The sequence below is a fragment of the Harpia harpyja genome, chromosome 16 (assembly GCF_026419915.1).
Source record: "Harpia harpyja isolate bHarHar1 chromosome 16, bHarHar1 primary haplotype, whole genome shotgun sequence".
NCBI classification, from domain to species: Eukaryota; Metazoa; Chordata; class Aves; order Accipitriformes; family Accipitridae; genus Harpia; species Harpia harpyja.
The window spans coordinates 24,353,366-24,366,692 of record NC_068955.1 but is presented as its reverse complement, the minus strand read 5'-3'; the positions used below and the strand labels follow the sequence as shown (position 1 = coordinate 24,366,692).

Genomic DNA, 13,327 nt, shown 5'->3' with positions numbered 1-13,327 from the left:
AAAGAGTATGTACTTCAGTTTAAACTCCATGTGTTGGGATGATAATTTTGCCTTTTACCTGCTGCGTCCAGTTACTACCAGGATGTTGAATTTATGGCAAAAATTTGAAATAGCTGCTGAAGGTCAGTATCTTTCTGTAAAGGTAGAATCAAAGAAAAATTGCTGCAGTGGAATGCCAGCATTGTATATCGGTTGCAGAATATTGTATCTTTTTTTTTAAACCTTCAGTAACTCAAGAGCTTTACTTCATTAATGGACATAAAGAGAAAAATTGCCAGTTGGTATGGAATGGAAGAAACAAGAACTGAAGGACTAGAATTAAGCAGTGGTTAGAGGACATTTTTATTCAGTGTTTTATCTTCTTTGTACTATTTGAGCTTTTCTTTACTTCTTGTTAAAATGTGGTAACATCAATTCAATGCTTTTTTAAGGTTTATATTGTCTCTCTGTTCGTAATCATTCTCATTAAACCAAAGCGTGAAGAAATATGAGGAATGGCGCAGACTGTGTGCGGATTGATGTTGACAGATTTTGCCGTTTTAGAAAGCAAGAAAACACTGACTTGTTTAATTCCCCTTTAGGATGCGCGTTCCCTAAGTGCTAGAAAAAATCCCATGTGAAAGCTTTGCATTCACTTTTCGGTACGGCTTTTCAGTTCAGAGGTGAAACGAGACAGTTTGAGGTGTAACAGATCGGGTAGTGATGACTTCATCAGCTGAGATGATCTCACAGAAATTTAAACTGTAGGTTGCCTAAGGCCTGATTTTGCAAAGCACATCATCTCGTTCTAAATTTCAAGCATATGTTTGAATTCATTCTAGCTGAGCAAGATACACATCGTCTTCTTTCCTACCTTCTGTTAAAAAGCTGCCTGACTGTAATGGGGAAGGAAAAGCCACCAAAACGCAGTCTAAATCATGGTGTGCCTCCCACCATATGGTGGAGCATGTAGAATATCAGAGATCAGGCCACACCAGTCGTTTAGTTCTCCAGTCCCCAAATGACACATCAGCAGTCATGGCGCAAATACAAAAGCATTACTTTTGTGCTGCAAACCTCTGCTGGTGGGTCAGGTTCCCCGGTGGACCCTGCAGCCTCCTGTCCACCCTGCTCATCTTCTGGTGCAGCTTCATAAAGGCTGATTGGGCTTCCCCTTAGCCTGCTTCTCTCTCGTTGCTGTAGGTAGCCCTGTGTCTGCCTACCTTTGCTTTTCTCTAAAATGCTAGTGTGCGAGTTAACCTGTGTTAAGTGAAAGGTCTGGGGACCTTTTTCGTTGCTAGGAGGGCAGAGCTCTGTTCTGTAACCCATCCTGGAGCTGTTCCCCTAAAACAAATTGCTTCTGGATTCTATATTCATTCTTGCATTTCAGTGGAAGAAGGATAATACTGGCCATTCTTCACCATGGCTTAATAAAGCTCTTAAACACAGCGATAAAAGGGAAGATCTGTGGTTGGTTGGTTTGGGGTTTTTTTGTGGGTGGTTTTTTTGTTTGTTTGTTTTCTTTTTTGTTTTTTTTTGTTGGTTTGGTTTTTTTGTAGAGTGAAAATGCCATGCTGAACGTAATTCCAGCATGTTCCTGTTGAATGCATACAGGAGCCTGAAGGAGCTCTAATCATCTGCGTTGGCCTGTGCATATGGATGATGGGCGGTGTTGCGCAAGGGTATCACAAGAAAGAAATTTAGCTTTAAAAAGGCGCAGCGTGACCCATTTTCCTCTTTCGCGCTGTATGGTGTTCTGCTGCTGGCTCCTGTTTGTGTGGGCTGATCCCCTTTGGTGCTGTTGGCTCTGACTGTTGGGTTCATTGGTGGCTGGAACTAACGTCCAGCCCATTTTATAATCATGTATCTCAAGGTCTGCCTCTGCTTACTCTTCCACGCCATTACGCTGGAGTTATTCGCAGGGGGATGGAGGAGGTTGGCATCCTCTGTGTCTGATCCAGATGCGCTGCAGTTGGAGGGCAGGGACTAGCTCCATATTGTGCCTCATTAGCTATGCAAGGGGACACAGCTTGGCATGGTACCAAGTGCCAGTACTGAGTTTTGATCTGTTATCTCAGCAGAGGGGAGGGTAAAAAAAAAAAACCTTAAATTTTACTCTTGAGTGAATCTTAATCTTTAAATTAGTAAGAATGTGAGATTTCCCATGCTACGATTTTAGAATAACAGTAATCATTTTAAGAAAACAAAGCCAAGGAGCATTATGGTGTTGAATGTAGAGTAAACTGGTGTTTGAAATGATGCGTTGTACATCTGCACATATCAAAAAAGGAGTTTAATTTCCTAATTTGTTTTGGATCTTGCCCCCCTTTCCTCATGTTCATCCCTGTTTTATTTTCTTCCTTTTGTGTCTATAATTGCATGCATTATTAGAACTGGCAAGATGAGCACCTCCAGATGCATCCTGCAGGAACCCAGCCAATGCTGACTCTATTCCCATGTCAGACTGCATGCCAAGTCAGTGAAGCTTAGTTGTCAAAATCTATTCCCTTTCTACACTGCTTCTAAACCCATCTTCTCACATAATATTTTGACACAGGGTGACTGCTGATACCCTCAAGAATTGTCCCAAGCTTAAGAAGGTGTATTTTAGTATGTTGAACCATAGTAGTTAAAAGTAGTATTTTGAAATAGTATGCTCTAGGAAGCTTTCCTTATTCTTCTGTCAGGTGAAATGACTTGAGGGGTTTGTAATCTGTCACACTGTACCTTCCACTGTTTTTTGTGGTGGTGTGTTTTTTTTTTTTTTAATTTATCTGATTTTTTGTGCCCTTTGACTACAAAAAAAAAAAAAATCACTGATTTTACTAAACATAATGCATTTTGCGTTGTGATTTTTTGCACCAAGACAACTCCTCTTCCTTTTGGGGAAGAATATACTCATTTTACTTATTATTTTACAGGTATCAGGCAACAGCATATCAACGTTGCTCCTTCTACAGGATCTTTTCCTAATTGGAGATCTATACTATCACCAACACGGCCTTCCACAGAAACGAAGACTTCCTCAGTAGCTGATATTTCCATGGGACAGACTTTGGAGAATGCAAACTTGCTTCAGATGATAAAAACAACACTGACTGGCACGCGTACCAGGACTTTGGATCAAACTCATCTGTCGGCCACCCTTTATCAAGGCAGTGGAAGCAGTGCATCCCAGGAACCCGCTGAAGTTTCAGCTGAGTCGCCTCTGAGGTCATCATCTCAAGATGCAGATGAAACAGCTGCTGTATCAGGTTTGCCTCAACTTGGTATGTTTGCCACATTGTCCACTACACCATCAGTGACACATTCGAGTACAGCTGTGCCATTTCAGCTAATACCATTAGAAACACCTTCCATTTCAAAAGCAAGCACATCAGGAGCAGACATGCTTGCTGCTGTTCCATCACCATCATTCTCCTCATTGGTAATTCAGTCACCTCATGCCATTAACTTTTCAAAACCAGCTGTACTGCCCATCAAAGTGCCTTTGTCTGCAGATCCTGAAGGTTTCTTCAACACAGATTCAGCCAGCTCACAGGTTAGTGAAAGCAGAAATAGTCCTCTAAGCACGGTCACTGTAGTACATTCCAGTACGGTGAATCACAGAAAGGGTCCCGAGTTGTTTACGGCTACCATGCCTTTCAATCTCTTTGGATCGACAGCAGTGCATTTCACAGAAATAGTGGGAAAAGGGTCTCCTTCAGAAAGGACCTCTTTTTTGTCTCTATACTCTGATATTCCTGTGTCAAAAACATATCAGTCTTCCCTGCCAGTAACTTCCAGAAGCCTGTCACAGTTTCCTAATGAGAGTATGTATAATGTATCTTCCACCGGAGTAAAACCAAACAGTCAGCCATTTAAGGCAACACTGACTGACAGGAACAGTGATATCACTCTTCTGTCATCGCCAGTTTTTCAGGATAAATCAGAGGTTCCTACATCAGTCTTCCATCCTGTGGGTACTTCACATCTAATACCCCCAACGAGTCATCCTCAGTATTCCACAGCCCTGACTAATTGCACTACAGGCTCTACCACTGCACCTTTCTTGTCATCAGCTTCTGAGAGCCTAGCTGATGTCTCCAGCTCAACAGAGAGCACGTCTTCCCTTTCATTGCCAAAATTACTTATTCCAGATGCAAAGCATGCTCGCAATGCAGTGCTGCCAGTACGAGCATTTAGAAGCGAAACAGATTTTCTCTTTAGCAATGCAACACGCTCCTCTTCAACAAGCACCAGGTCTCCCTTGCTAACTGAGACAAATGACACCTTTACTAGGATAACACGCAGAAACAGTCCCAGTGCAGCAGCAGCTGATGAGGATATTTTGCAAATCCCTCTGACTGTTTCCTCGCAGCGCTCGGTGGTGGCTCTGAATCAGACTTTTGCACAAGACCTGACTGAGGGAGCTTATCTGGCAAACAGCACGCAATCGCCAACTGCTGCCGCACGTACTCTCCCAACTTCTGATGGCTTTCCCGTGGCAAGAACAGCTCGACAGCTTTTCACAAGAGGGGTGACAGCAAAGACATCCATGAATTTTAATGCTAATACTGTTCTGCCTTATGGATCTCAGCTCTCCAAAGTTTCTCCAGATATCCAAACCAGTAAACTCCCTAAAGGATCAAAGATACTAGGCACTGTTTTGGAAACAGCCATGACTAGTCCTGATCTAGCTGCAGTGCCGTTAATTACTTCCACTACAGGCCTTTCAAAACCTGAACCTATCACAAATACAACTGCTACTGATATCTTTGTGACTGAACATCTTCCACCTGGAGATGCAGAAAGTCCAGATGTAACCGCAAATGAAGACAGAAATATGAGAGTACCCACTGTTGTGACCCCACATGCAGAGTATTCACCTCCAAGAGCTTTAAATCATTTTACTTCTGATCAGACTTCACGTGTGGTTGATAGAAAGCTACTCGCCTCTGTCGTGCCTCCAGCGTGGGGTACGCTGCCATCGCTCGTTTCCGTGACAACGGTGATGGACAGCCAGGGCTCCAGCTTTTCCAGGATTTCTAATGCAGACGCTGAAGGCAATTTAGATCTTGTCAGCTCTCCTGAAGTCGCAACTTCGGCTTCTACGGTGACCAAGACAGCATTGCTGTCTTCAGCTGGCATTAGTATTCCTTCGGTAAAAATGTCAGTCAGAATGGCAATAAGAGAAGTTCCTCCAAGTACTTCTCCATTGGAAACCGAGTACAATGCACCATACTCAGTAGTTTCAAGTCTGCAAAAGAAAAGTAATACAAATAAGCAGGCACTCTTCTCCACCCCTTCAGCAAACTATACACATGCAAACTCTAGTCAAAATGTTTCAAATTCGCCCTTCACTGGAATGAAGTCGACTAGTTTTGCAGCATTTGATGTAGATGCATTTGCACTGAAAACATCTCCTGCTCAGTATTCATCCCTTGCTATCACTTTGACAGTGCCTGACCCCCTGCAAAAAAAGCATGGAAGCACAGCTGAAAATGTTGCTAATTTCTTTACTGTTGGAGACATTAATATCAGTATACACTATGAAGCACCTCTCCCTTTACATGTGCCTTCTGTTAATCATACAGGTGCTTTCCCTAGCTCTTTAGAATCACAAACAACTGATGCTGGAAAGATTACTTTACTGACAAAAACCTTAGGCACAACACCAGCGTTGGCTTTTCAGCTCACTGACAACTTGACTCTTTCAGCCAGCGATGAAAACAGTGCCATCCACAGCATACTGCCAACCGAGTACACCTCTCCCGTAATGAAGCCTTCTAGCTCAACTCCCTTGCAGAGTTTTATTACAGAAGATGACATCGGTTCTGGAAATTTGCCAGAATTTGCAGATAACCAATTAGAGTCCTCTGGTTATTTGGTTACAGCTGATAAAAATCCAGCTACATTTAGTGTGGAGGAGTGGGACACAAGTGCTACAAGACGTAGTCTAGTTCCCAGTAATACATCTAATAAAGCTACCAAGGGCATCCCATTGCAAACCCCTACCACCAGTGCTCCGCAGTCAGTCATCATAACTTCTGTCCATACATCACCAACACAACTAACTTCTCCTTTTATGTCAACAACCAACTTTACCCATTCTGTCATTACAGTGTTATCTGGAGTATCTTCTGGTGCAATACCTACAGTAGGAACTTCAGAAGCAAAACCACTAACAAGAAAATCATCTCCAGCTTCACCAGTGCCAGCTTCTTCCTTCTTTTCTCTAGGCACTGAAAACACACCTTTGCCATCTGTGATGGCTTTAAGCACACCAATACTGACACTAACAAAAAATAACACTGCCACAAACTTGACATCGGATCTAAGCTCAGTAGGAACACGTACAGATTTCCCTTTTGCAACAAGAAACACAACTGCATCACCCCTGGACATGACAGCTATGCCCATAACCCCTAAAAGCAGCACGGTCACAGCTTCCACACTTGCACCCACAGCACATGTACCAAGGCAGATAGAAACAACAGTAACTGACACCCAGAAGTTCCCAAGCTCAGAAATCACCAAAACGTCAACCCCGTATCCACTGACAATTACAGCAGCTTTGACATCTATTACAGCATCAGCGAAAACAACTAGGCTTCCCCCTACTCCAGTGGAAAACATCTCTGCTCCTCCCGAAACCACAGCAGCAGCCGCTTTCGCTAACATGACAGCAGCTCCTCCCCTGGATTGCCGGCTCTCCAGGAACCTTATGGTTAAAACAGGTACGTGGGGCCGCTGAATTTGCCGAAAGGACCTCGCTTGTCTATGAGGGGCTAACTGGTGAGGAGTGGGAAATACACTCAAGTGGCAAAGAATGTGGGGGCATTAGCGATTAATCTGGGGATGAGGCTGCGGCCCTGACAAACCAGACCGATAAAAGCAGGGGGGCTAGATAGGAATGGCATTGGCTTTATATGTAGCTTGGGTTTTACAATGGATGTGTTAAATGAAGTAGCGAGAGCGGGTGCTCTGAAGTTCAGTGGGTCACTGCAGGGTTCTAGCAGAACCACCGATGCGGAGGGACAACACCGTACGACGTGATGGTTTGGTCTCTGCTTTGCAGTAAGGAGTCTGTTCTACTGAAGACGACAGTGCAGTAACCTACCTCAGTCTTCGGCCCTGTTTGCATAGGGACACCTAATTCTGGTTTTATATGAACATCTAATTCTATCAAAGATTCATTTGAAAATAATGTCTAGTATTTAGAGTTGCATGCTTCAAAATGGGAGGATTTTGAGCTTTCTATGTGAACAGTACCACTTTAGCTGTTTTTTCACGGACAGCTTTTTCTTAGCTGTAAGAACTCTAAACTAAAGGGGTCTGGAGAGGGCCCTTGCCCAGGCTTCACACAGACTCCTTATGGTAGCACAGCACAGCACCAGAAGATGAGTGTATCTTGGAGATCTCAGCAAAGAAGAATAGCTACATAAAAGGGTTTATGACCTTGTATAGACCTGACTGATACTGGGGACAATGAAATAAGCAGCTTTTGGACCTAACGTGTGTTCAGTAGCTGCTGAATATGTGTATCAGTAGCATGATGAGTACAACAACTATTTCTAAAGATACAAGTAGCTTGTACATAGTATATGATTGAAAGTACTTAAGTGCAGCTATAAAACTCTTTCTGCAAATTATAAGAGAAAAAGAAAAAGCTAGTGATCATGTTAATAAAGAAAGTGTACAGACACTTCCTAAATGGAAAATAATTGTAGCAGTGAAGTAACACATTTCTTTGTTTATTTAACTCTGGCCATGAAGGTATGAAGCACACATCCTTTACATAGGCCTGCCTGTGCAGCACCAGCTGAGTCCCCTGGGAATGCTGCACCAGTCTGTCCGCAGGCAATCGAGTGGCGTCATACCTCACTCGGAAAGGCAGCGTGGCAAAGACTTGTTGTTGTTGCTAAAGAAATTGCATTTGTTAGACCTCACTCTGGAAACAATGGGCTATTGCCCTGGGATGAATAGGGAACTCGGGGACACTGCTGAGCCCCTGCAGTTCATGCTGCTTTTGGAACTGCTGCAAATCCTAGCTGCTTTGATGATCTCCACCCAGCTAGCCCAACGTAAAACAAAAAGAGCAAACAGTAGCATAGTAATGTCTCAAACCAACATGCGGCTTTTGTTGTTCCACAGTTCTGTTTCTGAACACAAGGAGGATGCTGATCAGCAATCCCTTCAAGGAGAGTGTGAGAAAAGGGCTCAACCAAGTGCTGAGACAAGCGTTCAACCAAAACGTCAGTGCTCAGGTAAGCGTGCTTGGCTTGCCTGCATGATCTCCCACCAAGAGATTCCCAGCTGGCTGCAGCTCCAGTGGTGTCTCTGGATGCAGGAAGCCTCTTGGAGGGGAGCACCGAGCTTTTCCTATGGAAAACAGGCATAGGTGGCGCCCGCTCTGGGCTCTAAAAATGTAAGGACCTCTCCAAAGCTTTTACCACTTGATTTGATGAAGTAGAAGGGAGAAATGCAAATTTCTTTTTGGTGTGTTCTGGGAAACGACTACCGACAGCAGTTTCCTCCTCCCCCTGCAGCTCAGGAATGACTCCTGTTCGCAATCAGCCAAGTGCTGCTGTGGTCAGCCTGGATAAATTGCAAGAGCAGGGCTGGTAAATAGGGTGTCACGGCTGTCAGTCCGCTCCCCGGTTTGAAAACCCAGTACCTGACAAGCGCGGTTCCACAGGGACGAAAATCCCGAGCAGGGAGAAAGCACATTTTATTGAAAAGAAATGAGGGAGTTGTGTTCATCACTTCGCAGCTAAATTGCATGAACCTCTGTATTGCTGCATGTAAGAGCAGGTTTAGGTGGATTGCTGGGGCACTCTTCTCTGCAACGTGGGTTCCCGTGCACTTAGGCAGGGGTTTGGGCTGAGTCCAAGGCTGTTATGTGTTATACTCACCAAGCCACTGGGAAGGAAAAAAGTATTTTTGCTCAAAATAGAGGGCGTAAGGTTGACTTTTGTCCCCACGCTCTATTGCTGCAAGTTTGGGTGATGTTAGTTGGTTTGGGAATTGTATATTTCTGAGACTCAGCAGCAGCAATGAAAACTGTCAGGTTTAGTCCCCCACCTTCTTGTAAACCTGAGAGAAGCTGCCTTTTTCTAACAGAGGAAACCAGCTAAAACTTAGCGTGGAGGACCAGTTCCAAGGCTTAAACTTTTTGGAAAATAATACAGAATTTCGAGGCAAACTCAACTCCTATTTTGACTTAGTGTGTTCATTCTTGTGGTTTGTCATTTCTGCTCATATAGGTGATAGCTTAACCAGCTGGGACAGTGTAGGAAAATAATATAGAAGAGACAGTTGAGGTTGAAGAATCAAATATTGGAAACTTCTATCTTTCAAAAATCTGTCTCCAAACGTGCAATGAGAGACACATGCACAAAGTCAGTGAAATTCAGGTATGAAGTGGGAGCTGGAAGTTCTCTGGATTCTCTGTATTTTCACATTCATAAGTAAAATGTCCCAGGAGCTATACGTGAATGAAGCCCCAGCCTAAATTAGAGGTATATGTGAGCTGTGGTAGCAATACTGCACTGCTTCAATTCAGAGCACATTTTGCATGGGCTGGGTCTAAAGCTCCCTGAGCAATTCTGCTAATACTACGTCTGATATGACACTAACTGATCCTGTAGGGTTTATAGGGGATTACAGGATAAAAACTCTGCAAGCGAGCTATATTCGGGATGAGAAATCCCATCAAATAGTGGTTGAACCGCAAACAACAGCAACAAAATGTTTCCCTGTGTGTTTTAGGTTGAAATCCTGGAGCAATCGAATAACGTAACAGTCGGTTACTACGTTACACGGGGCAGACTGGTTTTTATGCCAGCTGCTGTAATTGAAAGGCTTCTCGCGTACGGCATTAGCAACGCCACAGCGGACATAAAGCAGCACGTCCCACATCTCCAGTCGGTGGCGGCCCTGGCCGTGCCGTGGAAGCCCCTTCCCGCGTACCACTTCCAGCTGAAAACAGGTGAGCCAGGTCCTGCCCGCCGGCGCCCGGGGTCGTGCGTGTGTTAAGGGTTCAGCGCACGGGGACGATTCTCCTCCTCCCCTTTGCCCTCTCTGGGGCAGCGACGCAGCAGCGAGGACAAGCTCTGCTGCGGTTTCACGTGCCGATGCTCCTGGCAGAAGCGGGAGAGCCCGCGTGCGTGTTTGTCCGCCGTGGTGCTGTGCCGTCCCCTCTGTTGGCGCTGCCGGGAAATGAGGTGGCGTGGCGTTAGGGAGGAGTGGCAGCAATATGCTTGGCTAAGACTTGGCGTTTGATTAAATGGACTTTAATTGACGGGCTGTGCAGTAACCCGTGTGTTTCTTTTGAGGAGACCCGATGAGAAACGTGACTATATGATGTATATACATCTTGTTCTGGCTGGACCCATCGGATCTGAGCTGGGTCCCAGCTGTCTGAGCCAGGGTCGCTGTTTAACCCCTCTGTACTGTAGCAAGCATCAGTGCAGAGCCGTTGCAGTGCAGCAGAACAGCATAAGCTACAAGAGGGCAGTGTGCTGTAAAACAACGTATTCAATTGTAAAAAGATTTCTTATGTGTGTGCTTACATATTTATATCCACAGACTTTTTGCAATTAGCCAGTTAAGTACATTTTTCCTACCACAAACAGAATGAGAATCAATATTATGATTGATTATGTCTTGCGAGAGCAAATGACCTACAAGATTGAAGAGAATAACGTGTGTTTTGGAATGATTTCACTTACTGCCTGGCTCTGAGTAAGCGTATGTACAGTGAACTGGTCTTGCCATCTTACATATCACTGCAGAAACAATCTCCATTTGTTTGTGGAGAGGATCAGCTCTAATAATGCAATTTAATTCTTACATTTTGTCTTAGTTAAGGCTAGTTCAGTGCAGTGCTTGAGTGACATAAACTGATCGTACGTGGCATTTTTTTCACCTGCTTAATTTGTAAATTGATCATTTTGCTGCCAGGCATTACAGGAGTTATGCAACCACGAATATTTTGTCCACATACAAATACATTGTTCCTTTTCCAGAGCTGCAGTTTGTGGGTCAAACAGACAATATCCAGTCATGCAAGTTTGTTCAGACCATGGAGCAACGGTTACAGAGAGCATTTCAGGATGCTGAAAGAAAGGTCTTAAACACCAGCAACAACTTAACAGTTCAGGTACGGCGTTGCGTGCTTTGCCAGCATCTGTTGCCAAACTCTCTGGGTTATTCTTTGCTATTTGTATGCTTGTATTTCAACATAACGCCTTTGATAGCCACTAAGGAAGTAAGTTTATGCTTTCGTCGGAATTGTTTTATGTATTGCAGGATGACTTATAAATGCGTGATTTATAGAAGACTGTTACTGTTATTTTCATGAATTTGAGTTTTACTGTTTGCGGTTAAATTATTTAAGTGAAATTCAAATAAATATATAAAAATATTCTTCCAAATTTATATTTTTACTGACTATGTTATTCTGATACATTAGTTGCTTTCAGTGAGGCTATTTGGGTATATAGATAGTGACACGCGTAGCTGTTTGTAAGATCTGAACTAATGGAATATATTTCCTTCTTTTTTTGTGTGTGCATTCCAGTTCCATACACGCAGACCCAAATTCACTATTAAAGGACTGATTTTTTCAGACCTTTATATGTACAGTGGGCCAACACCCTTATGCTCTGTGCCATACTTAAGGAATAAATAAATTATCCTCTGGGTGATACTATGATATGTATTTGACTTACGATAAAACTCTGTGTATGGACTTGTGCTCCTTGGAATAGTTTGTATGTAGCTTACCAGAAGGAGAAAATTGGTCATCAGAGCTCTGCTTAGTACTTTGGTACTGTTTCTTGTGAGCTTGTGTTCAAACCGGAGGAGCTCAGAGAGGCACAAAAGTGTATGGCAAGAGATTACCTCCTGCAGTGGGTAAAGTGATTATCAAGCTTTTCAATAGCTGGACCCGTGATGCTGAGGGGAACTTCATGGTGTCTAATTTGCTCACGCCAGAAGTGGCGGATCTCACAAAGCACCTAGGCAATTTTGTAAAGAGCTCTAGAAGGCGGCAGTAGTTGTGGTTTTTGTGGGTATTGCCAATTTAGGAAGCAATAGGATGGAGGCCTTGGAGGCAAGATTTAAACTGGGAAGTAAGAGGCTCAAGGGTGTGATCTTCAACATAAATTTTTCTGAAATTATTCCAGTACCATGTAAAGGACTAAGTGCAACAGAAAATAGTACAAAGGTTTTAGATTATCTACAAACTGAGGAACAGTTCTGGAGCAGATGGAGCTGATTCAGAAAAGGTGTTGCTGCACTACAAGAGTAGAGGGAAGGGCAGCAAGATGGGTAAAAGGCATGAAACAACTTCCATGCAAGGATAAATTAAATTGGCCATGGTTTTCCAACCATGAGTGGTGTAATGAATCAGGAGTGATCATCTGGAGTTTCCCATAACAGAACTACTCAGGTTTAAAAAAAAGAAGAATCCTTTCACGCAGTGGGTAATAAGATCTCGAAGATGTCCAGATGTAACTGGAGAAAGAGTATGGAAGTTATAAAAAACAATTGGCCAAACATATAGAATAATAAGTCATCAACCCTTTTTAAACCCAAGCATATGATTTATGGCTGAGACCATAGCTGTGGGCTAACCTTACACTGCAGAAAAGAGTCCTCTCCTCTTGCTCTGTGCTTGTTCTCCAACCATGAGCAGATGTTCCCAGCCATTTGCAAGTGGACGTCGGCTAGGCAGACCTTTGGTCTGACCTTGAACTCTTCTTCTGATGCTTTTATTATACCATGGTTTATGTTTTTACTTAGTGATCCGAATCATAAAAATGGGGTATTTAAATAACATTAATGAATGCTGAATGCTGTCAGCCCTACCTACAGTATCAGTAGCCAAAAAACATCCTAGGGCATACATTTTCTGAGAAAACCTGTTTTTTCCATTTCTGCCCCACCTTTGCCTGTTTGCTTCCTGCATAACACTGGTGTTTGAGGATCTGATCCAGTACTCACTGAATAGAATTGGTCCTTAAACACAGTCATCAGATTTGGGCTCAGGAAGAAACTGGCATAGAGCTAAAGTGGGGAGGAGAGCAGGTAATCAGATGATGCTAGGAATGGAAGAGACAGGATATCCCTTTATTTCACATGGAAAAGGTGTAGGTCTAGATAACTGCACTAGGGAGACAGCAAAGAGAGCAAGACATACAGGCCTAATTCCTTTGCATCAAACACTGAACATTTTTTCTGATAAGCATCCTCTTCCTCATCGCACATTTCCTGGTAAAAACAGAAGTATTTTCAGTCCTGACTGCACCTTTTCTGCCTGCTGCTGTCCTCCAGTAACTCTGCATGTGCTAAAGTAGGA

The 13,327-nt window shown here is 43.5% G+C and overlaps 1 protein-coding gene across 4 annotated transcripts in view; it reads left to right on the top strand.

Moving 5' to 3' along the window:
- Nucleotides 1–13,327, top strand: part of KIAA1549L (KIAA1549 like) — a 139,399-nt gene that overhangs the window by 60,864 nt on the left and 65,208 nt on the right. Inside the window, exons 2-6 of one of the 4 annotated variants that reach the window (XM_052811419.1) lie at nucleotides 2,901–3,233; nucleotides 6,552–6,698; nucleotides 8,116–8,228; nucleotides 9,733–9,952; nucleotides 10,992–11,125. In XM_052811419.1, the coding sequence (XP_052667379.1) occupies nucleotides 2,901–3,233; nucleotides 6,552–6,698; nucleotides 8,116–8,228; nucleotides 9,733–9,952; nucleotides 10,992–11,125 (947 nt within the window). Of the gene's footprint in view, nucleotides 1–2,900; nucleotides 3,249–6,083; nucleotides 6,699–8,115; nucleotides 8,229–9,732; nucleotides 9,953–10,991; nucleotides 11,126–13,327 lie in introns of all 4 variants that reach the window. The other 3 variants (XM_052811417.1, XM_052811418.1, XM_052811416.1) reach the window with 3 other exon arrangements.